General features: G+C 64.5%; 2 protein-coding genes across 3 annotated transcripts in view; both read right to left on the minus strand.

Moving 5' to 3' along the window:
- Positions 1 to 7,678, minus strand: part of PHF12 (PHD finger protein 12) — a 31,178-nt gene extending 23,500 nt beyond the window's left edge. For both annotated transcript variants that reach the window (XM_084299492.1, XM_084299491.1), the window contains exons 1-2: positions 7,210 to 7,678; positions 6,597 to 6,778 (exon numbers count right to left, since the gene is read on the minus strand). In XM_084299492.1, the coding sequence (XP_084155618.1) occupies positions 6,597 to 6,778; positions 7,210 to 7,275 (248 nt within the window). In that variant the 5' untranslated portion in view covers positions 7,276 to 7,678. The remainder of the gene's footprint in view (positions 1 to 6,596; positions 6,779 to 7,209) is intronic.
- A 1,506-nt stretch (positions 7,679 to 9,184) lies between these two features.
- SEZ6 (seizure related 6 homolog) lies at positions 9,185 to 22,546 on the minus strand (the record flags this gene model as incomplete). Its single annotated transcript, XM_084299947.1, has 17 exons — positions 9,185 to 9,256; positions 9,977 to 10,079; positions 10,170 to 10,290; positions 10,421 to 10,459; positions 10,545 to 10,742; positions 10,838 to 11,029; positions 11,123 to 11,317; positions 11,398 to 11,594; positions 11,693 to 11,831; positions 12,070 to 12,264; positions 12,351 to 12,517; positions 12,953 to 13,121; positions 13,209 to 13,394; positions 13,672 to 13,864; positions 14,509 to 14,642; positions 14,713 to 15,276; positions 22,483 to 22,546. 17 exons carry the CDS (start codon positions 22,544 to 22,546, stop codon positions 9,185 to 9,187), a joined length of 2,928 nt encoding a protein of 975 aa, XP_084156073.1.
- Between the last annotated feature and the right edge of the window lie 2,444 nt (positions 22,547 to 24,990).

Genomic DNA, 24,990 nt, shown 5'->3' on the forward strand with positions numbered 1-24,990 from the left:
TAAAATCCCAAGTTTAGCCAGTAACTCGACGTGGCAAGCGGCTTTTTGCTTACACTCACTCCTTTCGGATCCAGCACTTCGTACTCCCAGAACAAAGCCATATTATGTTCTGAGATACGTTAGCATTTTCAGAACTCCGAGCTCACTTCCTGACTGGTTTAAAAAAAAACAAAACAAACAAAAAAAAACAGGTAGCTGAGCCATTCTCACATGTGATTTATATTGCAACAGGCAGCGTTCCCTGAACGTTCAGGCTTTGCAACGCCTGCTTTCAGGAAGATACACACCTCTTTCCTGCTCTGCGAGGAGCTGCTTGCTTTCTTTGCAGCAGATTCCTGCCGCTTGCTGCTCACAGGGGCTCCAGAGCACAGGACAAGCTCAGGAGCCTCACAAACCACGGAGTCAGTCCAGAAAGAAAGACAGTTTAACACCCACTTGCACTACACACAGGGGTTTTTTACACCACCACCACAAGAGCAAGTGCAAACCAAGTCAAAAAGGTCACGTTCAGGGGGCAAAACGCATATCTGACCCTTTCTCTTCCTAAAAATACAAAGTTTGTGGTTAAAAATCGGTAGCTGACAACAGCACGGGAGCACTCCCACACACCAGCCCTACCAGAAGCACAGCAGGAGGTCAGACACGCTCCCCATTTACTATCCCCACCTAAAGCAACTTTGGGAAATGGAGAGAGGGGAGAATTATCAGAGCGTCACACCACTTGGTGCACTCACACGGTGGTCCTTCTCCCAACCCCAGCTTGAAGATCTGCAGGCAGCTGCACGACCGAGCTCGCGTGCAACGAGCAGGCACCAGGCAGGCTGAATGAAGGTGAATATATTTACAAGATAGCGCTAAGATCTCCATAACAAACAGTCATTAGCAGATTAGTATTCTGAATCTAATCCAATTAAGAATTTCCTTTGCAAATGCCTGGAGGAGATGGAATTCCTCCGGGAAGACCTTTCCACGTTTTGAAACGCTCCCGTGAGTCATGCCTGCAGGTCCCACGTACCAGGAAAGACCAGCTCCGGAGCAGCTACCGAGGCCACTTCATCCGAGGGAACTTCGTCAGGATCAAACCTCAGCTCCAGGACAGCACCGAAGGAGTTCTCAGCTCCGCCAGTCCCAGTCACGGTGAAGCTGGCACCTCCCCAAGCAAAGGGATGAAACCGCCGAGAACTTTCCTTATTAACAGCCTCACGCCGTGCCCTTTTACAGGATCAGGCCGGATGTTTGCCACGGGGCTGGTCTGTACACGAGCTGCCTGCAGACAAAGCCTAAGCGAAGCAGTTAAACATCCCCTCGCTGATTTTCAGGATCCTCGGGGCTTGCAAGTCTCGCCCCTTCACGCTGATGGTGGCGATTCACAGCTTGATCCCAACGCCCGGCTCGGGCCAACTCGTGCCCACGCTGCAGAATCTGCTCACACTCAGCCCAACGCGAGCACGCACACGCTGCCGGGAGCTGGGATTTGCCAGCCCCCCCGAATTAGATCAGTTCCTCCGCTTCTCCTTATCGGCGGTTTTCTGCTGCCCTCGGCTTAAGGTCACAAATTCAGGTTGACCTTATCTGGTTTTGCACCGAGAGATTTAGGCCGAAAATAAGGGGGGGAGAGAAAAGCTTTCATTGGTACGAGCGCCGCAGAGAACTGCCAGGACCGATCATGTTACCACATCTGCAGACACATGCGCAGTGACCCCGCGCTGGGAAACCAGGCCAGTGCGACTGCTTCCTTCTGGTTTGGGAGCTAGACCACGCTGGCCCCGACAGCGCCGAAGTACCAGAAGGGGAGATGCAGGGCAAGAAAAGCTGCCTGCCTCTTTTTGCCCCTCACTTTCCCGTTCTAACAAACTCCATCAGTTAAGACAGAGAGAGTTAGAGCGACGTTTTGCACAGAACTGCACTCATACAGATGTTGGAGCAGGCTTTTGCCAGGCATTTAATGTAAAAACCAAACCAGGAAACCTCAAAAGAAAAGCCTTCGCTGAGTTAAACTACACTTTTTGAAACTGTCAGAAGAGCCAACGCGTCCGAATCGCACCGACATGTATTTAATTCAGAGTCCGGGAGCTGTGCTCCTCCTCAGGTCACTCAGGGCTGAGATAAGCCTCTGGGCAGCTTCCCGGCCACCTTGCCTTTCCCGGCAGGGGCAGATGCTTTGGGTTCTTTCAAAGTTTCACCTGAAAGCCGGAGGCAGCCCAAGAGGCACCTTCAGGGCAGGATCAGCAGAGACAATAGCCAGGGTGATGCTCCCCTCCCCTCACCCCCTCCAAAGAATGGGGATTTATGCAAAAACGAAGGGAGACGGAATGCCGAGATAAGGCAGGGAATGCCGAGATAAGGCAGGGCGGTTTAGACCTGAATGAGGCACGGAAAGAGTTACTAATGTCCCTCCAGTTAAACCCAACTCCTTTTTCCATTCTATGCACCAAGCATTTAACCCGTGCGACTCAGAGAACGTCCCCAAGGCTCAGCTCTGGCTGCTCCCCTTTGCAGCTCCGTCACTCCCGTTCTTCGACAACAGCGCTCGGGAGGAGGCTGCCAAATCGGAGGGGAAACGGAGCCAAAAGCTCCAAATATAAACACGGCGAGAGGCAAGTGCTGCAAGGAGTCCGATGGAGCTCGCGGGCCCCGCTCGGGATTCGGCGTGCTTGTCCCAGCAGGGCTGCGGGGAGATGCAGCCCGGGGAGATGCAGCCTGTGGGGGAGAAGCTGTTTTGCCAGGCAGCACCCCGACGCCGTGTGCTTACGGTTAAGGGGCAGTCGGTGGGATTTAGGCAGTTCGGGTGGCTCCGCCACGCTAGCAGCACAGCTCCCAAAGCCAGCAGCAGGCGGTTTTAGGAAGGACTCGGAACAGCGGCGCCCGGCGAGGTGAGCGATTTCCAAGAGGGCTCCTCCAAGCAGAAACTCGCAGCGAGGCTTGAAAGGGAACACAACACTGGGCTGCCTTAGCTCTCCCTCCCGCCGTCGCTCCCCTCCCCCAGCTCGCTCCCGAAACTTTTCCTCTCGCAGGGATCTCTCTAATCCTCCGCTGAGGCTGGAACAAATTCGCAGCACCGCGAACCGGCTTCAACACGAACTCTGCTTACCCACAGCTTAAGAAAACACAGGGAGTTCTAGCAACCACACAGCAGGAGGGGGATGTAAACGGGAAGGATAGCAGAAGTGCTGAGAAATAAAATTATTTTTCCATCGCATGAAGGCAGGGCACACACACACACACCGTTAGCACAGAACATCAGGACAAAACGCTTCGTGTGCCACGGCCCCAGCCCAGGTCACAAAGAGCAGAGGATCAGGAGCTAGAAGCCGTAGGCTCTGCTTCCACCAAGTACCAAGGGGAGAAAAAAGCCTCTCTGGAAGTTTAAACCTGAAGACAGTCACCTGGCTGTGATATTAATCCAAGTGTGTCAAAATTAAGTATCTGGAAGGGATTGCACACTTCCCCAGCCGAGGCAGGTTATCTGCAACCTCCCGCAGCGGCACCCGAAGGATCCTTACACCCAGCGAGTGATTTGAGTGATTCAGAGCTGGTGCTGTGAGAAGAGCCCAAACCCTCCCAGCAGCCGAGCCGGGGAGGCGCTTCCACCCACAGAAACTCAGCCACTTCCACGGCAGAGCTGGGTATTTACCCTCAGAGACGCGCAGCGCCGCCAGCCGCGAGATTCTCAGCGTTTTGGCCGAGCGTTTTCTGGTTTCTGTAGAAGACGAAGGGTTTGGGGGCTACGTTGCTTGTTCTTATTTATGCCAATTCTTATTTCCAAGCAGCGCTCAGCAGAACAACTGCAAAGAGCGCAAGGACCACGTGCGGCGCCTCACGTACCGACACAACCCCAGCACTGCATGGGAGCCGCATGATCCGTGCAGCTCCTTTTTCAAGGAAAGGCAAGCTTGGGAGCCACAAACTTCTTCCCTAAAGAACCAACGTGCAGCTGTGTACAACACGACACCGAGGAGCCTTCCCTACACAGAAACCATTCTGGTTTACGGGCCAGGCTTGTCTCCAGCCCACTGCGTTAACCCGGGCCGATCACGCCTCGCCTTTCATTTTCCATCATCTCCTACACAGCACCGACCACAACCCCTTGGCCTACGAGGAGCTTTTTGTTTTCTATATCGATAATAAATGCAACCTGGTGCTAGAGCTGGCAATAAATATTTAAAGAACGGTTAAGCTGTTGACACAATTCAGCTACCATGCTACAGCAGCGTATTTAAAGTGCTGTTCCGATTACTTAAAACAAGCGTTGCATTACAGCTGCTGCTCTTTAAATAAAAAAAAAAAGAAAAAGAAAAAGAAAGGAGGCAGAAAGGAAGCTGCAAGTGCAGCCTTTATGCCTAAGTTTATATCCAGAACGGAAGTTTACTTTAAGCAAGATGTAGGAGGTAAAGGGGAAGAAAATGTGGAAAGAACCCCAGCATCCCTCTGACACAACCTGGCCTGCTCGGAGGACTCGGCAGGAAGGCAGGACGGGGCCCTCAGGAGCAGCACGCAGCAGGGTTTGGGCTTTTGCTGGTCATCCGAATGCTCACCACCCAGGAGATATCCCAAGGAAGGTGAGAAAAGCAGGAATGAACAATCCGAACTGCACCTTCTGATCCTGTCCTGACGGGCGACTAGTTAGCCAAAGGGTTTTTGTGATTATAACACAAACCAACTCAACCCTGGTACAGCCAAAGCTCCCCAGCTGTCTGGCTTACACGGCCATTTCCCACCGACCAGCTGCAAGGAACTTCCCAGATTAAGTCACGAAATTTAGCCAGATTTAGCCCTGCACTGAACAGACTCGTTTACAGCCGAGGTTAACCAGGATTCAGAGCCAACCAAGCAACTTTGCAGCCTTCGTGACAGGTCTCCCATCTCAAAATCTAACATCCTAGCCTCAGCAAGAGAAAGCTCAGGATGTGTTCGAGAGTACCTGAAAGCAAACGCCGTGTTTTAACCAAATACACCCAAAATACGGAGGAAAAACCTTCAATTAAAGCCCACCGAGACGGTGGGATGAAAAAAAAACCCTTGGTGCCATTCTAGCAAGCGCGGAGGATGTGCAGCACCAGCAGCAGCACTTCCCCGGGGCAGGAGGGATGATGTCATGGCTGCTACAGCATTGTCGGGTGAGCCTGGCCCTGCGCTGCTAACGGGACACTCCCTGCACGACCGCGGCCGCACGCTCAGCAATCGGTATCAGCAATCCCTTAATAAGTGCTCAGAGACCTGCAATTAGCATAGAAACACGGCATAACCACCAAGAAAAAAAAAAAAAAAAAAAAAAAAGGAGACAGCTGGAACAGGGCAGCAAACAAAGCTCCAAAGCATGAAAGAGAGAAAGGAATGCGGTTAAAAAAAAATTCTCCCCTAAGGAAGAATCCTCCGTGCGCCCGAGCTCCAGCTGTTTGACTCGCCCCGCTCCCTCCTCCACCCCGTTTCCCCGCTCTGCCTGCGCTCGTTTCGCACCAGCCACCAGCCCCGTGGCAACTGTTGAGCAGCCTCTGCCCCACCTGGGCTCTCCCCCCCCGCGCGGGAGAGGAGAGAAACTTCGGGGCTGGGAAAAAAAGTTCAGGTGTTTTTCTCCTCTGCTGTGAGGCTTTTGTGCGGACCCGGTGCCCTCCTCCCCGCTGCAGCCTCGCAAAACCGCCTCCGCGCGCGCACCTCCGCGCCACGGCCCCGAGATTTGCATGCAGGAAAAAAAAAAAAAAAGCAGAAAAAAAAAAAAAAAAGCTCTGCCTTTTTATCAACAAAGCCGCACCGACTCCGGGCACGGAGAAGAGCCGGCCGCCCCCCAAAATCCACGGCGCTTGGATGAGCCAAGCGGGTCTCCGGAGTCAGGAGGAAGGCAAAAAAAAGGAGGGAAAGGAATAAGCCGGGCCAATTTTTAAACTCCGCAGGCCCGGATTTCCACGGAGGGGGAGGAAAAGGGAAGGTATTTGCGCCGTTGAGCTACCCGGCGAGGGCCGCGAGGGTTCGGGAGTCATATATGCAGCCAAAATGGCGCTGAGAATAAAAATATAATTTAAAGGAAGGTCGCCATATTGTAAACAGTGAGGCAGGGAGACACAGAGGCAGCAACCTCCATTATTCCCAGCAGCTGCAGCAGCACGGAAGCGCCGGGAGAACGTCAGGCCCCGCGCGGGGGGAGACGCGGCCGCGGCTTCCACCCCACATCCCAGGGGGGGGAAGGAGACCCCCGGGGGGCGTCCCCAGGGCGAGGGGTGAGGAGGGGAGGCCGAAGGCCCCGGGGGGAGGTGGCAGGGCTGGCGCGGGCAGGAGCAGCCAAGCGGCCGGGCTGCGGCCTCGCCGCTCCTCGGGGCCTCTCGGCACAAAAAGAAAGGAAAAAAAAGCTGGAGGTGCCCAGGGGGGTGTCGCGGTGGCTGCCCCCCCCAGAAAAAAAACACAGAGGGGGTGCTGCCTTCGTGCTGCGGGTCTCCCAGAGGGGTTCACGCCTCCTTGATTTTTTTTAAGGTTGGCCTCCCGGCCCCGTTCGGCCCTCCTGGATCTAACGGGGAGCTGCCGGAGGAGGAGGAAGAGGGAGGGAAGGCAGCGAGGGGGACGTGGAGGGAGACGGAGGAAGGGAGCGACGGCGGCGGGAGCCTTACCAGCACTGGAGGTGGAAGGCGGCGGGGCAGTGGTCGCAGCAGAGCAGGTCCCCTCCTTCCTTGCAGCTATCGCAGCTGTCGTGGTTGGTGGCCCTGCCGCTCCGCCGGGGCTCCTTCTCGGGCCTCCTGCTCTTCTTCTCCCCGTCCTCGCTCTTGGGGGGAGCCAGCAGGGCCTGGATTTGCTGCGTGCACACGCACACACACACAGAGAGACACAAAAACCCCCGGCGGGGCTCTCAGGGACTGCTCCACACCCCAATCCCACAACCCCCCCTCAACCCCACGACCCCCAGCACCACCCCAAGCCCCCCACCACCCTTCTCCATACCCCGGGGGGGGGGGATGGCGGCGGCCGGGCCCGCCCTGCGCCCTGCAGGGGCCTCTCCCGGGGGCTGGGCGAGCCGCCGCCTTCCCTCCACACTTCCTTCTATGGCCACAGGGCTTTTTTTTTTTTTAATTTTTTTTTAAATTTTTTGGGGGGGGTCCCCGTGTGTGTGTGTGTGTGTGCCCACCCCGGTCCCGGTGTTTGGAAGCGGGGCCCGGTGTCTGTGTCCCCCCCCCCCCCCCCTTCTTCCTCCTCCTCCTCCTCCTCGTCCCGGCGGCCGGGCCTCACCTCCATCAGCCCCCCGGAGGTGTCCAGGTCGTAGACGATCGTCTTGGTCTCCATCTTCTCCCACATTCAGCCAGCCCCGGGAGCGGCCCCCCCCGCCCCGAGCTCACACACACACACACACACACACACAGAGAGAGGAGCGGAGCACCGGCAGGCGGACAGCAACCGGAGAGGAGCAACCGGAGAGGAGGGCACCGTGAGGGGAGCCCCCCCCCCCCCGCCCCCCAACGCTTCTCGCTCCTCGCCCAGCGGCCTCGGCCCTACCCCACGGGCCGCTGCGCTCCGCCCGCCGCCGCCGTCCTCCTCCTCCTCAGCACCCAGCCGGGCCCGGGGGCGGCTGCGGGGGACCCGCCGCCTTCTGCCATCCCCGTGACACCGGCAGAGGGCTCGGGGCTGAGCTTTTGGGGTGAGGGGTGAGGGGGGAGCGGCCCCGGCCCCGCAGCGCCCCCGGCTCCGCTCCGCACCCGCCCGGGCCCCGCCGCCGCCGCCGCCGCCGCCCCCCGCGCACGCGCAGCCCGCGCCCCGCCGCCCCCCGCACTGCGCATGCGCGGCCCGCGCCGCCGCCGCCACCGCCGCCGCCCCTCCCCCTCCTCCCCTCCTCCCGCCCGCCCGGCGGAGGAGGAGGAGGAGGGGGGGGTGGGGATTGCGCATGCGCGGCGCTGCTACCCCGCTCGCCCCGCCTCTTTCCCCGCCCACCCGGCTCGCCCCGCCTCTTTTTCCCGCGCAGGCGCGGCGCATGCGCAGCGGGGAGGGAGGAGGAGGGCGCGCGCGCGCAGGCGCGTGGCCGCCGGCACGTTCCGAACGCGGAGGGAGGGGGGAGGGGGAGGGGGAGCGGGGTTTAGAGCGGCGCGGTGACGTCACGGCGCGGGGTTTGGCGCGCCGGCGGAGGGCGCGCCTGACGTCACCGCGGCGCGGGCCGCGCCTCTTAAAGGCGCAGAGCACCTGGAAAATTTGGGGGGGGGGGCACCCAGGGGGTGGGGGCTGGGGGGGGGGGGGAGCAGCGTGGGGAGCACCCAGGGGTGCTGCAGGGCGCCCCCTCGGGTGGGGGGGCGCTGTGCCCAGCCCGGGGGGGGCGTTATAGGGTGGTGTGTGCCCCCCCACCCCCACCCCAGGGACCCCTCCATTACCCCAGGGACCCCCCCAGGACCCTCCCAGGACCCCCAGTGCCCCCCCCGCTCAGCACCACTCCAGGATTTCTTCGAAAACACCGCTTTTTTTATTAATGATCCGACCAAAAGATGAGGGGGGGGCTCCTCTGAAAAGGGGGGGGGGGGGCACACACCCTATGTGACACCCCCAGCCCCAGGGAGTGGGGGGGGGGCACACAGGGACACAGCCAGGCCCGCTGCCCCCCTGCCCACCCCGGGGCTGTGGGGGGGCAGATCCGGCCCCATAGGGTGCCAGGACGTGCGGTTTGGGATTATTTTTTTTTTTTTTTGGGGGGGGGGACATGGGGACACCCCCATGGGTGCCCCCCATCCCCCAGGAGGGTGAAGCAAGCAGAGGGGGGGGGGGACACCAGGAGGTGGGGGGGGGGGGGGCAGCATGCTGGGGGCACCGGGGTCAGGAGGGGGATGGGGGTGGGGTGGGGGCACCCCGAGCCCCCCCTCGTGTCCCCCCCCCCCCCTTTAGGACACCCCATTACCTTGCTGGCTGCCCCCCCCCATACCCCCCCGGCACCTTCAGGCTGCCCCCCAGGGACCCCTGCCCATCCCTGGGGGCTCCCCACAGCCTCGCACCCCCCCCCGCCCCATTTGGGGGGCGTCCTCCATCACTGGGGAAACTGGGGGGGGCTCAGCACCCCCTGCCCACCCCCATTAGGGGGGTCGGGGGGGGGCTGGGGGAGACCCCACGGGGGTCTTGGAGGGGTTGGGGTGGCGGGGAGGTTTTGGGGAGGGGGGCTCCCGCCGGGGGGGGGCTCCTTGCGGGAGGTGTGCCTGGCCCCATAGGGGGGGGGTTTGGGGGGGGGGGGGGCTCAGGAGGGGGCTGCGGCACCCCGGGCTAGATGGACACCTCGTATTCCCTCGTCTCCTGCAAAGGAAACAGACTGCGAGGGGTTGGACACCCCCTGATGCTGCGGGGTGTCCGGGGTGGGGGGGAAACGTCTCCCACCCTATATGGTCCCGGGGGGGGGGGCACATCCCGTAGGAAGCTTGTCCTACAGAGCCCAGTCCCTGGGATGGGTGCTGCGTCCCCTGTGGGGGCGTTGGGGGGGCTGTCCCACCCCGGGTATAGTGCTGGGGGGGGTGTCCCATCCCATACTCGGTCCCCAAGGTGGATATCCCATTTAATAGGTGGCCCTGGGGGTGCAGTCCCATCCCATACCCGCTCCCCAAGACGTAAATCCCATGGAACAGATAGCCCCAGGGGTGAATACCCCATCCCATACACGCTCCCCGAGACATAAATCCCATCCACTGGATGGCCCCATGGATGCACATCCCACCCCCTACCCGGTCCCTGAGACACAAATCCCATCCCACACACGTCCCTGGGGCTGAACCCACCCCACACACACTCCCTAAGACCCACATCCCACCCTATAACGTCCCGGGGGATGCCCACCCACCCCATACCCCTCCCCAAGCCCCCCCTATCCCACCCCACTCATTCCCCGGGGGGGGTGCACGGCCCCCTGCGCGCACCCCTTGGGGACAAGCAACCGGGGGGGGGGTCCCCGGGGAGCACGATCCCCCCCTTTATCCGTGGTCCCATGGGGGAGGGGGCGCAGACCCCCGGCTATGGGGGCGGGGGGGCCGGTGCTTACTCCGGTCTCGTAGGTGGGGTTGTCGAACGCCGACTCCACGGTGATGTGGTCGTAGGGGTGCGAGCCGGAGAGGGGCAGCTGTAGGGCCGGCTTCCCCTGGAGCCTGCGGGGAGACGGAGACAAAGGGGGGACAACGGAGGGGCTGGGAGCATGGGGGGGGGGTGCTGGGGACCCCCCCCCGGTGGGCACTCACTTGGAGAAGTAGAGGTAAACGCCCGCGATGAGCAGGGCCACCACCAGCACGGGCAGGAAGACGGCGATGGCCACGTTGGTGCCCTCCAGCGCCGGCCCCGAGGGCACTGCCTTGGCCACGGCTGCCCCGGGGGGAGCAGAGGAGGAAAGGAAGGGCTCAACGGGGGGGGCACCCGGCAGCGGTTGCACCCCCGGGGTGCCCACTGTGTGCTAGCACCCATGGGTGCCCCAGCAAGCCCCCACTTCCCTTACCATCCAGGTTGCGGTTGCTGTAAAACTCATCGTAGGAGGCTGCAAAAGGAGCTGATAAATGGGGAGAAATGTGGAGGGGGGGGGTCCACGGGGGTGCCGGGGCAGGGGTTGGGGGTCCGCTCACCCGCTTTGCAGATGGGGGGAGAGCCGCTCCAGCGCGAGGGGTGCCCGGGCAGGCAGCGCAGGGTGCCCTCGCCCAGCAGCGCCCGGCCGGAGGCGCAGGAGAAGCGCAGCGTGGCCCCCGCCGGGTACAGCCGCCTCTCGGGGCTCTGCCGCCCGCCCGCGGGCACGCCGGGGTTGTGGCAGGGCTCGTACGCCTCCGCTGCGAGGGCAAGGGCACGGCCACGTCACCGCCCGCTCGTCCTCCCTCCCCACCCTTGGGTGCACACCGGCCCCCCGGGGGTGCCCCCGACTCACGGATGCATTTGGGCAGGCGGTCGCTCCACTTGGGTCCCCCCGACGCGCGGTCGTGGCAGGTGAGGAGCCCGGCGCCCGCCAGCACGTAGCCCTTGTCGCAGACGAAGCGCACGGTGGCCCCCACCGGGAATTTGGGGCTGGAGACCACCCTGCGGCTGTGCTCGGCGTCCCCGGGGTCGCGGCAGGTGGTGACTGCGGGCGGCAGGGACGGGGAGGTGAGGGATGCGGCCGAGGGATGGGGTGGGCGAGGAGGGGACGTGGGGGGCGCGTGTCCCCGCTGCTCACCCCGCTCGCAGGAGGGCAGGTCGCCGCTCCACGTCAGGTCCCAGTGGCACATGAGGAGGTCGGTGCCGGCCAGCTCGAAGCCGGGGTAGCAGTGGAAGGTGACGACGGTGCCGTGCAGCAGCTCGGGCTGCGAGGCCGTCTTCCAGCCGTTGGCGATGTCGGGCAGCTCGGGGCACGTGTCGTTGCGGGGCACCTCTGCGGGGACAGCGGGGTGAGAAAGGGACAGGAACAGGGACGGGGAGGACGCCGACACCCCTCCTTGCCACGGGGCTCACCGGAGAAGTGGATGACGAAGCCCTGCCGGTAGGCGAAGACGCCGGCGCCGGGGTCGGACTGGAACTGGATGGTGACATCGGCGCTGGAGGCGAAGAGCTTGAAGCGGCCGCGGGCGCCCGTGTACTGGCCCAGGATGCGCGCCGTCAGGTCGTCCCCGTCGTAGAAGGTGAGCACGTCCCCGGCACCCAGCCGCAGCCTGGGGGACACGGGGGGGGGTGTGAGGGCAGGGTGGGTGTCCCTACCCCCAAAACCCTCCCGGACTCATCCCCGTGCCGCGGAGCCCCCCGCACTCACACGCGGACATCCAGCATGACGCGCTTGTCCTCCTCCACGTGCAGCCCCCAGATGCAGTCCTGGCCCTTGCCGTACGCCTCCGGCCAGTTGGGCGACAGCACCACGCCGGCCGCGTCCGTCAGCTCCCCGCTGCACACCGCTGCGGGCGCACGCCGGGCTCGGCACCACCGTGGGGGCACTCGCCACAGCGCCCACCGTGGCCCCCCCCCAGCTCCAGCACCCGCTTTGGCACCCCGAATCTAGCACCCAGCATCGTGGCGCTCACCTCCAGCACGCGCCGCGCCGTGGTGGCTCCACCACCCGTGGTGACCCATCCCCAGCTCCATCCCCCCCAGGTCCGGCACCCACAGCCCCCCATCCCCGTCCCCGGTGCCCACCGCGGCACGCCGGCTCCGTCTCGTTCCACTGCGGGTCGCTGGGGTCCACGCACTCGATGATGGTGGAGCCCTGCTCCAGCGTGTAGCCGGGGTCACAGCTGAACTCCACCGTGGTGCCCACCGGGTACCGGGGGTCGCTGGCCGTGAAGTTCCCGTACTTGACGAAGGGCTCGTAGCAGTGCCCCTGCTCGAAGGCTGCGGGCACACGTGCAGAGGTCTGTGGGGTCCTGGGGAGGGGGTGTGTGTGGGGTTGCCCCCTCCCCGTGACCCCGACCCCGTACCCTCGTAGCGCAGCGCCATGCCCGCGGCGGCCCCGCTGCTGTCGGTGGTGAGCTCCACGAAGAAGTGGCGCCCGGTGCTGAGCAGCCCCTCGATGGGCAGGTACTCCACCTCGTAGGAGTCGTACACCGGGGGTGCCTCCACGTTGTTCCCGTTGCGGATGATGAGCCTGGTGAGGCGCGGGGGGGTCAGGGCGCTGCACCCAACCTTGGGCATGGCCAACGGTGCCCATCCTTGGACGTGGCCAATGATACTGACCCTAGGACATGGCCAACGGTGCCCATCCTTGGATATGGCCAACAGCACTGACCCTAGGACGTGGCCAACAGCACCCATCCCTGATCATGGCCAACGGCACCCAGCCTTGAGTGTGCCCAATGGTCCCCATCCCCTGGCATGGCCAACGGCACCTATCACTGAATTTGGCCAAGGACACCCATCCTTGGATATGGCCAACAGCACCCGTCCTTGAGCACTGCCATCCCCCTGTCCTTGAGCACGGCCAACATCACCCCTCCATCAGCAAGGCCAACCCCTCCCACCCCCTCTCATGGCGCGGGGCTGTCCCGAGGTGCCCCCTCTCCCACCCCGTGCGGACCCAAACCTGTCGTCATCCTCGGCCAGCGAGACCTTCTCGAAGTGGAGGTGCAGGCGGTGGCCGGCGGGCGCCTCCAGCAGCCAGTGGCAGGTCAGGTTGTTGCTGTAGTTCCCGGGGAAGCCGGGGGAGATCACGCGCCCCACCGTGGCGTTACGGATAGCCCCGCCGCACGCCGCTGCGGGACGGGCAGGGGTGGTCAACGGGTGCTTGGGTGGCACCGGCCGCGTCCCCACAGGGGGTTCACCCATGCACCGGGGCTCACCCATGCACTGGGGCTCGCGGGCGCTCCAGAAGGGCCGGGTGGCGTTGCGGCAGGTGAGCAGGCGGGCGCCCTGCAGCTGGTAGCCCGCGGCGCAGCGGAACCGGGCATCCCCGCCGGGGTGCAGGCTGCTGACCGAGACGTCGCCGAAGGCGGGCCGCGATGGGAAGGGGCAGCTCAGCAGGTAGGCTGGGGGCGGGCGGTGGTGTTACGGGGCAGGACAGACCCCCTCCGGGCACCAACATGGGGGTCCCGCACCCAGCCCTCAGCCCCAGCCCCTTGCATGTCGGTGATGTTGCTGATGGTGCTCAATGAGGGCGTAATTTCTAGTGCTAATTATCTCTCCATTAGTGTACCTGCTTAACCTGGATCGCCGTGTTGCAAATTGGTGCCACACCAACGGGGGCACCCCACGGGGACAGGCAGCACCCCGCGGGGTGTCAGCAGTCCCGGCAGCGCCCCGTACCTTGGTAGTGGAAGCGGTAGGAGCCGGGGCTGGCGGGCTGGGGGCTCTGGAAGCGCAGGGTGAGCAGGTTGGCGGGGCTGCGGATGACCTGGCCCCGCAGCAGGAAGGACTCGTTGGCCAGCACCGCGGGCTCCAGCCCCGCCGCGCTCTCCACCGTCAGCGTCTCGCCCTCGGCCAGGCTGATGTTGTGCACCTTGGGGGGGGGGGGAAAGACACGATGGGGGTGTCACCGCGCTCCCTGGCAGCGGGATCTCCCGCGGTCGATAGCGCGCCGGAGCTTGTCCGCGCGGGGCAGCGCCTTTCAAACACGGTTAGCGCCGCCGTAAATCTCCCCGTGGCACATGGAGCAGCAAGAGCCCAGCCAGAGCCCTGCGGCACGGCCGGGCCCGCGGCAGCCAGGCGCGTGCTCCAGCACTCCGGAGCAATTTGCTGTTAATGATGTTAATTAAGCAGCGCTGCGCGGTGATGAACGGCGGCGCCGGCGAGCGCGGCTCGGCGAGCTGGGGGCTGAGCGCGGAGCAGCAACCCCGTGCTGCTGCCTGCTGCTTGCAGGAGGCTTTTGGCGATGCCAGATTGGGTTGATGCCGTCGTTAATTAAATCCTATATTGCTTCTTCGTCAACAGGTGCCAGCCGTGGCAGCCGACAGCCACGGGGCATCGCGCCAGCCCCGTGCACCCACGTCTCTGCTCTGGAGCCCGAGGGTGGGCGATGCCCTGAGCTGTTTCTCCTGGGACAGTGGCACAGGGATGGGGACAAGGACAGGGACACGGCTCTCTGCGCCCTGTAGGGCCATGCGTGGAGACAGGGACTCACGCCCTGTGCCACCCGCAGCTCACCTTGATCTCCACGCCATAGCCAGGGTAGACGGAGATGGTGTAGGTGCAGTCCAGGCTGCTGTCATACGGGGCACCAGCCGGCTCTGGGGACACCAGCCAGCCCTCGGGGCCCGCCAGCGTCCGGTTGCACGGGGCTGGTGACAAGGAGACCCCCGCATCAGCCCCGTGTCTCCCCGACCCCCCAATCTCCCTCCCGGTGCTCACCTGGCCCCTGCAGCGTGGTGACGGTGGTGGTGGTGATGGTGGAGGTGGTGGTGGTCCCCTCCTCGTCCCCGGACACCCCAGTGCCCCCCGGGGACGTGCCAGGGGTGGTGGGCACCCAGCTGGGGGCTGCGGGGCTCGATCCTGACCCCGCAGTGGGTGAGGGCGAGGGGTCTGCACCCGGCGTGACCCCCCACGGCTCCCCCCACGGCCCCGGGCGCTCGGCTGGCGTGGTCAGGGGGGCGGTGGGGAAGGCGGCACGGGGCAAGGCGGGGGCACGAGGAGGGGAGCGGGGGGCCGGGGGGCCAGGGGCCGGCCGCAGGGCATCAGCAGGCAGTATGGGGCCGGGAAGGGCGGGCGGGAAGGGCGCCTGGGCCAGGTAATCCTTCTTCAGGAAGGCCTCGTGCAGCAGGTCCTCCAGCAGCGGGTGGTGGTTGAGCAGCTTCAGGGTGGGCGCCGTGCTGACGAAGCGCGCCTCGGCCTCCCGCTCGGCCGGCGTGGGCAGCGCCGTGGGGTCCCCCTCAGCCTCCGAGCTCTCCCCGGCCTTCCCCTGCAGCCCATTGAAGCCTGGGGGGAGGAGAGAGAGGGTGGGGTGGCGGGGACGTGGTGCACCACGGGCTGGCGACACACCGTGGAACGATGATACACCACGGGCTGATGCTGCACCGTGGACCAATGCTGCGCCACAGACCAACGATGCGCCTTGGATTAATGCTGCACCACAGATTGATGCTACACCAGGGACCAAAACTGCCCCACAAACTGATGTTGCACCACGAACTGATGCTGCAGCACAGATTAATGCTGCCCCACAAACCCGTACTGCCCCACAAACCCACACCTCACCACGGCGCTGCCCCAAGCACGAGCCCTTCACTGCGCACTGATGCCGCACGCGGTGATGCTGCGGTGCCACCCGCACCTTTTGGCCACGCTCCCAGCACAGCGGTGCCGTGCCGTGCCGTGCCACGGGGAGAAGAGCGGTGGCAGGGGGACCGAGGGCTGTCGATAAAGCCGATTGCTTTCTCCAGATGCATTCCTGGGTGAGCAGGGCCTGAGCCAGGGCAGCGAGCGAGCGCATCGACCGCACGCAGCAGGGCTCGGCCGCACCTCACCCCAGCGTGCTCTTCACCAGGGCAGCATGGGCAATTAGGGCTTGGCTAATTAACGCACAGCTGGGTCACGCTGCACGTTAAGGGTTGCCCTCCTGTCCTCTGGAATCAGCCCTGCTGGGGGCAGCCCTGGCCTCAGCTTGCCCTCTCCGTGGCAGGGACCCCCCCAGGACCCCCATCCCCATGGTGCAGACGTGCAGGTGGCTACCACGGGGCCGTCACCGTAGCCCCAACGCTGGGACCGTGCCCACCAGCACCCCAAAATATGCCAGACCTGGCCCCCTCCCTGCTGCCCCACACAGCCCTGAGGACCCCCCCGGTGCCACCTCCCAGCCCCCTTTACATCAACACCCAGCTCTGCGAACACCCCAATTAACCCAAACGAGAACAGGACTTCATCAGCCCTAACGAGCCACTGTGGGGGTCCCGGGGGCGGGGGGGCTCAGCCCCTATCCCAGCCGTGCTGTGGTGCCGGGGGGGGGGGTGACAGTGACGCTCAGCACCCCGACGTGGCACGGAGCAGGGCGCATGGGCACATCTCGCCGCGCACCGGCGCTGATGACACGATACTGCCAATTACCGGGTAATTAGACTGAGCCGTAGCAGGGCAGGGCCCCGCAAAGATTAATTACTCTGCAACTGCCACTTTTAAGGGACTATTAAGAGACATTAGCTTCGGAGAGCAGCGTGGGGGGAGCCGCTGGGTGCTGCAGCTTGTCCCCAGCACCACGTCACCCTGTCCCCGCGTGTCCCCCCGCTGCCCAGGGGGGTGAGCGCCCAGCCACGACGCCTCCGCGAGGTTAACCTGCCCCCCGGCACCGCCAGAATTATTTTCTAACAGGATCCATTTATTAGAACATAAAAGTTAATGAGTTTATATTGAAGGGCGCCAAAAATCGCTTTTAGGCTTTTACAGCAGATCGGCGCTCCGGGCCTGGTCCCGCGCTGCTCGTGAGCTGTCCCACACAGCAAACGGGGGCGCTGGGGCAGAGACATCCCCCCCCCAAGCCCCTCACACCCCCTACCCACAGCCTGTCACCTGCTCAGGGTGCTGGGGGCACGGTGGCACGTGTCTGGGCTGCGTGGATGGGGCCATAACACCACGGTGTTGTGGGTGGCACGGGATGCTCGTGGTGCCACGAGGATGTTTTGGGTGCCACTAGGATGCTCTGGGTGCCAAGAGATGCTCGTGGTGCCACGAAGATGTTTTGGGTACCAGGGGCTGATTTGGGGTACCTCTGGGCACCAGGGGATGCTCCTGACCCTCGGAGGACACCGGGTGCTGGGGGGCACCACAGAAAACCAGAGCGAGCCCAGATGCCACCACTGTGCCCCTCAGGCACCGCAGGGATTACAACCTCCACCTCCGCAGCCGTCTCTAAGCAGCTTATCTCCAGTGGCCGTGCCATGGCTCTGTCCCTCCCGGGTCCCCGAGGTGGCCGGGGGCTGGTGACAAAGGGACCTCTGCTACCCAGCACCCACCACCCTGGGGTCTGGTGCTGTCGGGGGGGGCCGAGACCCTTCCAAAGGGGCCGTTCCGTCCCCTTGGGTGCCCCCTTGGCATGCGGGGCACGTGGCTGCGGCCGGGCCGTGGTCCTAATCCGTCACATCGGCTTTGCCGGGCTGGAGTCTATTAACGGCGGCCGCGAGCCGGAGAGATGCTGGAGACTAATCCGTCTGCGGCGGGCGGCCGCCCCCCCGGCAGAAATCAATCGCGGCTGGTGTCGCAAATAAATAAATAAGCAGGCACGCAGCCGCCCGGGGAGCGCCGATCGATACGGCCGGCGAATAAAGCAATAACACAGCGCCCGGCAAAGCAGCTGGGATGGGCCAGATGCTCGGCTGCCCCCGGCACCGGCCCTGCGCCCTGCCTCAGTTTCCCCATCCTGGGGGTGCTGGCGCCCAGCTGGGGTGCAGGATCGGTGCAGGGAGCCGGGTTCGCCGCCCAGAGCAAGGGCAGGGGCCGCGGACGTGTAGGAGCCGAGGTTTGTTTTCCAATTTAAAACCAATCTGGCTTTGCCCCCGTGGCCAGGGCTGGCAGCTGTGATGAATGAGCTGTCAGGCAGCCGGCGCCACGCTCGGCACCCCGCGGTCCCCAGACAGCCTCCCCCAGTCCCCAGACACCCTCCTGCGGTCCCCAGCCACCACGGGCACGTGCGGTGCCACCGGACTGAGCATCTCGAGCCATGGGGATGTGCCTGACCGATGGCAACTCCCCGTCTCTGCCACCTGCCTCGGTGTCCCCAGGGATGGAGACGTGGCACGGGGACTGGGACGCCCTCCTGGGTGCCCAGGAGCAGGCAGGGAGCGTGGGTGGGTGCAGGCAGGGATGGGCACCCGTGGGTGGGCGCAGGCAGCACCAGGATGCAGGTGGGTGGCACACGAGCACGGATAGGGGTGGGTGGGCGCACACATACGGCACGTGAGCACCACCCTGGTGCCTCCACGGCCAAACCAGGGCTGCTGTCCCCTCTCCAGAGAGGTGACAAGCAGCGACAGAACCCGGTGCAGCAGCAGGGGACACACGAGGGGCAGCCCCCGGGGACACCGTGGGCGAGCGCGGCTTCCAGCCCCGGCAGCTGGCGGCACAGCCCGGCTTTAATATTCATGGTGGCGCTCGCAGGGAAGCGTTTGACCTTGTATGTTTTGCGATTCTCCTTGAATTGAACAGTCATTTACCCGCTGACACATGTCACATGTCGCCGCAGTCGGTTCCCCGGAGCATCGCGGCCGAGCCGCCCGCTGACATCCAACCGCGCCGCCGGCACGCGCCGCCACCGAGCCCACGGCACCCAGCACCCAGCCTGGGGGCTCCGGGGGGGCCCAGCCTGGCCCCTTCCATCTTGGTGACCCCAAATTTGGGCCACCGATGCGTTGAGACCCCAGGGAGATGGGCGCCCCCGGATCGTGGTGCCCCCATCCCCTCCGTGCCGCCCTCGCTCCCCGCGCCCCTGCTCCCCGCGCCCCCACTTCCCCGCGCTCCCTGCGGCGCTAATGCATTTGTACGGCGATTTCCAGCAGCAGCAGCGATGATAAATTGCATGTCTGCTGCTATTTCGGACCTGATCGCTGTCGCCACGCACGCCGGCGGAGCCAGCCAGCCTCGTGGCGGCGTTTCCCCCCTCCCCATGCGCACAGCGCCCGGAGCAGCCCCCCCCTGACCCCGCAGCCGTGTGCCAAAATCCCTGTCACAGCCCCCCCCCCTGTGCCACCCTGGGGTGCCAGCCCCATCCCCTGGGGTGCCAGGCCGAGCTCGGGGCTGCACGGGGCAGCCTCGGTGCTGTGCACGGGTGACGTTTTTGCTCCAGTTTTTGTGTCCCCCCCCCGACTCCCAGCCCTGCTCCTGCTGCCAGCGATCAGAACCGAAAGGCGGCGGCGCTCAGCGCATGAAACCCGCTCCTGGGGCTCCCCATTCGGCTGCTCGGCCCCGACAGCCTCCCCGCAGCCAAAACCCAGCCCCAGCAGCACGGGGATGCTTCTGGGGGTGCCAAACCTCCCCCTAACCCCCCCACCAACCCCTCAGGATCATCCCTCCCCCCGTAACATAGAGCCCCGCACCCTTCCCGGCACCCCATCGCTGCTCTGTTTGTGTAGGGCCTACACTAACAGCAAAGCCACCCAGCTCGGGCTGGAAGCCACCGAGGGCTGATGCCACGGCCACCCCCAAGGGGACCACACAGCGGCTGGGGACAGCCAGAGCCCCCCCCTGTTTGGGGACAGCCCCCGCACGGCGCCGGCTGATCTGGCATTTCAAGCACCTCTCTCCATTTTCACAGGGTCACAGCGGCGCTCGCGCGGCTGATTAATATTTGATCCCTTCAGAGCAGCTCGTTACTGCATTTAAATTATATCCGTAATAACCCCCAGCGGCACGGCGAGCGGGCCGAGGGCCAGACGTGTCCCCAAAACCAGGACGCCGCGCCACGGTCACCGCCACCGCGGGGAGCACGGGGCCAGGTCCCAGCGGGGGAGCTTGGGGACACCCCTGGCCCCTCCAGGAGCCCTCTGGGGAGCAGAACCCCGGCACGAGGAAGGGATCCTGCCGCTCCCGAGCCACCGCCACCGCCGCCTGTTACTGGAGAGAATCCATTACCTCCCTGGTTATAGGCAGCTTTCAGAGGCAATCTTTCAATTGTGCGCATTTAAAGAATTGATTGGAAGCTAAATTATCCTCTCCTGCCGGATCCACCGGAGACACAACTTCATCCACCTCCCCGGGGGCAGCCGCCTGCGCCCCCCGAAGCCCCCAGCCCACCCCGGGCACCGCACAGCACCCGACGGGCCCCGGCGAGCCCCGTGCCAGCCTGGGGGTCCCCAAAACACCCCGTGAGGGTGTCCCCATGCCCTTGCCGTGCCCTTCGCAGCGCACAGCCTCCTGGCACCCTGCGGCAGCGCCGTGCCCGGTGCGGTGCCCAGCGCCGGCTCCATCCCCGGTGAGTTTCCAAGCGAGGGGTTGCCGCTGGCCCAGCCACGCTCGCCGTCCCCGTGGGGCACCCCTGCCCCGCTTAAGAGCATTATCCAGATAATCCTGGCCCGGCAGCTCGGCGGCGTGGCGGCGATGCACTCCTCCAAGGCACGCAGGGGAGGAGAGCGCGCTCGGTTAATTACCGAAGCAGATGCTCGCTCGCTTCCTTCCCCGGCAGCCTCCTTGCACGCAAAGCCCCTCCGAGGGGGCACAAAGACCCCCCCCAGCAGGCACGCACACAGACTGCAGGTCCCCAAAAAGCACCGCTACCGGGTGTGCCTTGCTGAGGACGGATGGAGCAGCAGAGCCGGGGGGCACTGCCAGGCCCTGCGCCCCCCCAGCCTCGATCCACGCCGCCTGCCTTTGCTCCTAGGACCCCTCCTCACAAGCTGGACTCTTCAGCGTGGCAAAAAAAACCTCCAAAAATCCAGGCTGAGCAGGTTTCAGAGCTTGGGTGCTGCGGGGAAGGCGGGATGGAGCCGTGCCCTGGTACCGCAGCCGCTCGCTGCGGCAGCGCCACGGAGCTGCCCCGGTGGGCACCGGGGAGGGGGGAGCCAGGGCTGCCCCCAGGAGGGGACAGCACGGGGTGGGGCTGGCAGGAAGGGGACAGGGTCAGACCCTTCCTTACCACCACCTGAGAGCATCTCCAATCCCCCGGCCTGGCTGAGGGCCCCAAGCCCCCATCCCCGTGCCCCCTGTCCCCGTGCCACGTCCCCACCACGCACCGGCCCCGATGCTGAGCCAAGGCCACACCGAGCGTGGCGGTGCCACAAAAGTCAGTGCCAGGATGGGACCCCCATCTAACGGGGATTTTTTGGGGGGGCTGACCCCACAGGCAGCCCCCAGCCCCGAAACCACATCCAGGGGGGCACAGGGTGGATGGGACCCCACCGCTCCCAGCCCCGGGAAGAGCTCAGCACCTCCCAGGGCATCCCTACCTCTACGGCTCGGGGAAATACACATGCGGAGTTTAATTAACTTTATTGATATTCAGAAATTAGGGGACTGACTGGAGGTAATTGCTCATTAGAAATCATTAAACTGACACGGCAAGCACCAGCCTCCCTCTGGGGAAATCCTGCCCTACCCAGGGCCCCCTCTCCTAGGACAGAACCAACCCCAAACAGAACCAGGGACGCGACCCCCCTGCATCCCCACCACCCCCCCACACAGCAGGACAGGGCTCCCCGCAGCCTCACCCCAATTTTCACCCCACGGGAGGGGTCCCCTACATCCCCAAGAGGAATGGGGCCAAGGCCAGCAGCTTTGGGGTGGCAGGGCGAGCCGGGAATAGCAGCGGGCACGGGGCCACGGCGTCCTTCCCGGCTGGGCTCGGCGGCCAGATGGGAGTTTATGTAACTCCCCGCACGGCTGCTCCCTGCGGCTGGCTCCTCCACGCAGCCTGCACCCCACGGGGACGTACCCCCCAACAGGGACAGACCCCCCCGTGGGGACAGACCCCCTCACCAGACCCCCATCGCTTGCGCCGTGCCGGATCAGGGCACCCCAAAGCTTTCCAGCTCCCCTATTTTTTATTTTTTTTGGGGGTGGGGGGCTGCTGAGCAGCACGGCGGCGAAGGTGCCTGCACCCATGGGTGGTTTTAGGGTCGGCGAGGCGGGGGGGGGATGCGGGTGGTGGTCCTCCCCCTGGGAAAAGCCACCCCCTGCCCTTCCCCGCCACCCACCCCGCACCTCGGGGTCACCCCAAGCGATGCAGCAACCAAAAAGCCCCCCCCACCAACACCCCCCCACATCCCCCCCCAACCCCACAGCGGGGTCTGCACGGAGGGAGCGGACCCCAATGGGGCGTAGCCTGCCCGTAGGGGGGGGGGCGAGAAGCGGGTCCCCCCCGGGCGGTGCCAAACCGTGCTCCGCGTACCCCCCCCACATTTCACACCCCGGTAAAAGGGGGGGGTGCCACCGGAGCCCACCGTGGGCGGCGTTGCAGGCTGCAAAACCCCACCGGGGGATATTTTTTTTTTGGGGTGGGGGGCACAAGATTAACGTTTGGTGGGGGGGGGGGGCGCATAGAGGGGGAGGCTGGAGAGGAGATGTGGGGGGGGGGGGGTTCAAGTTGGCAAAGTTTGGAGCGGGGCCACCGGCACGGGGGGGTGCAGAATGGGTACGGGGGGTCGTAAAATGAAAGGGGGGGGTGATAAAATGTAAAATGGGGCGGGGGGGGGGGGGGTCTCTTACCGTGCGCGGGGGCGCGGAGCAGCGCGGCGAGCAGCGGCGGCAGCAGCAGCAGCAGCGCGCCCATGGCCGGCGGCGGCAGCACCGCGGACAGCTCCGCGCTGCGGGCGGGGGGGGGGGGGGGGGGGCAACGGGAACCTCCCCCCCCCCCTCCATCACCACCACCCATCCCCTCCCCTCCCAACGCCCCGAGTGCGGCGCCCGCCAATCCTGCGGGCTGCGAACGGGGGGGGCTCCTCCCTGCGCCCCCCCCCCCCCCTTTCCCTTCCCTTCCCTTCCCTTCCCTTCGCCACCGCCGCCGCCTCCTCCCCGCCCAGCGCCGTGATGCTGGGAGAGAGGGAGGCTGGGGGAGGGGGGCACCCCCCCCCAAAAAAAAAAAGAAGAAAAAAAAAAAATAGAATAATAAAGCCCAGTGCCCCCCCCCCATGTTGGTGGGGTGGAGCTATTGAGGGCTGTGGATGGAGAGGGGGAAAGGCAGAGCTGCGCATCGCATCCTCTGTTTTTTTTTGTTTATTTTTCCCTTTTTTCCTCCCCCCCCAAGGACCCCCACCCCATCCCAACCTTGCATACCCCCCCCCATTCCTCCCCCACCCCTAAATAGCCCCAATTAGGGCCGGGCTCATCACGCTCAAGCAGCGAAACCTGGGGGCGATGGCAGCTCGCACAGCTTGGGCACCATCCTCCCCATCCCTCCCACCCCCGTTTCATTCCTCCCCCCCCATCCAGGGGCTGAATTCTGCCCCCCCCCAGGACCCCTCCCTCGGGCTGCAGCCCCCCTAATCAGCGGCACGGCCCCCGGGGGGCTCGGTGGTGGGGGGGAAGCCATCCTTGCAGCAGGCAGATGGCGTTGGCACCAGCGCAGAGCTGCTCGGTGCTGGCTGCTGGACGGCTCCTGCCTTGTGTTAAAAATAATAATAAAAAAAAAAAAAAGGAGAGAAAAGAGAAAAAAAAAGGGCTCTTTGTTTAATAAACCACCCCCCCCCCGCCCCCCACGTCTCCGTGAAAGCCCAGATGGCTTCGCCTCGCCGCGCTGACGCCGCGCCGCGCGCAGCCCCCGCAGCCCCAAAATGATGGGGCTGGGGGCAAACGCGGCCCTCGGGGCATCCCGGGGGGGCTTCAATCCCACCCACGGCACCGGGGGGGAGCCTGGCCCTGCCACGGGGACCCACGGCCTGGTTCGGTGTGGGGGGGTCCCTTGGGGGTGCCGTGCAGGGATCTGGCACACCTGCCACGCACCGAACCCCAGCGTTTGATCCGCCGGCGGCTCCGTCGATGTGCCGTGCGCCGAACCCCGGCGGGGCTGGGGAGACGGGCGTTTTGGGGCCAAACTGAAGTTTCTAACGTGGCGATATTCAAACAATTTTAATCCGCCCGACGCTTCCCCCGGCACGCACCTGGACTGCTAATGAGGGGCTGCCTTAACCGGCTGTTGATTTTGAGACAAAGCAAACAAGCGCCGCGCGGATAGATGCCTTCGGAGCCTTCGGAGCCTCGCGGGCGGCGCGGGACGGGGAGAGGCAAAGGAGGGCGAAAGCAGCCTGAACCCCTCACACCTCAGCTCCTGGAGCTCCCTGGGGAATTTCTCTAGGGCTTTTGTAGGGGCTGGCTGGGTGCTGAGGGTGGCACAGCCCAGCAGGGAGCGTTGCGTGGGTGACGGTGGCCCTGGGGAAACTCCAGCGCGCAGTGGGCGCAGTGGGCGCAGTGCATGCAGCGTGTGCAGTGCGTGCAGTGCATGCAGTGGATGCAGCAAGCCAGTGCCGAGCCCCACCAGGCCCTGGTTGCATCTCCTCATTCCCAATCCCTCCAGCCCTGATCCAGGCAGTTTCTGCAGCCCGGCAGGGAATATTTCATTCTTACCCCGCGGCCTGGCACCGCTCTCCTGACCTGCGCCAGCTCCTTTAGGGAGCTGACTTCTTGCTGCCGCGAGCATCGCCTGTGGTTAAGTCAAACCCAGGTCAAGAGGACGGTGGCAGGGCACGAAAAAGCACGCTCTGCCCCCTCCAGCCACATCCTGCTGCCACCGATGCAGGGCTGGAGGTGCAGGGGGGGTCCCCAAAAGCACAGGAAGATGCGGCTGCTTTGGGGTGCCGGCATCCCCCGAAGCCATAAGCCCTGGTTGTGCTCAGCCACGCAAGGAAAGCAACGGGCTGATCCTGCCCCACCGTGGGCCCCACCTGGAGGGGACAGCCGTGCCCTGACGGGTGTCCCTGGCTGTCCCCACGGCCGTGGTGGCCTCCCCGGGCTTTTCCAGCGCGATCCATTACCGCGCCGTTAGTGGGAGAGGAGTTCATTTTTGCCATTTAACATTTCATGGATAATTAATTATTCTTCATGTTCCCAGCGAAAAGCAGAAGCAGGTACGGGCTGTTCAAAGGCTGGGTGCCGGCGGAAAAGCGAGCTGAAACCCTGGGAAATTGGTGAATTTATTCGCAGCATCAAAGGCGAGGGGGCGGCGGCGCCGCCGTAATGGGGCCCCGCGCTGCGCACAGCCCCCGGGCACCCGCCTGGTGC

This window comes from Netta rufina, assembly GCF_964035555.1.
Source record: "Netta rufina genome assembly, chromosome: 21".
NCBI lineage: Eukaryota > Metazoa > Chordata > Aves > Anseriformes > Anatidae > Netta > Netta rufina.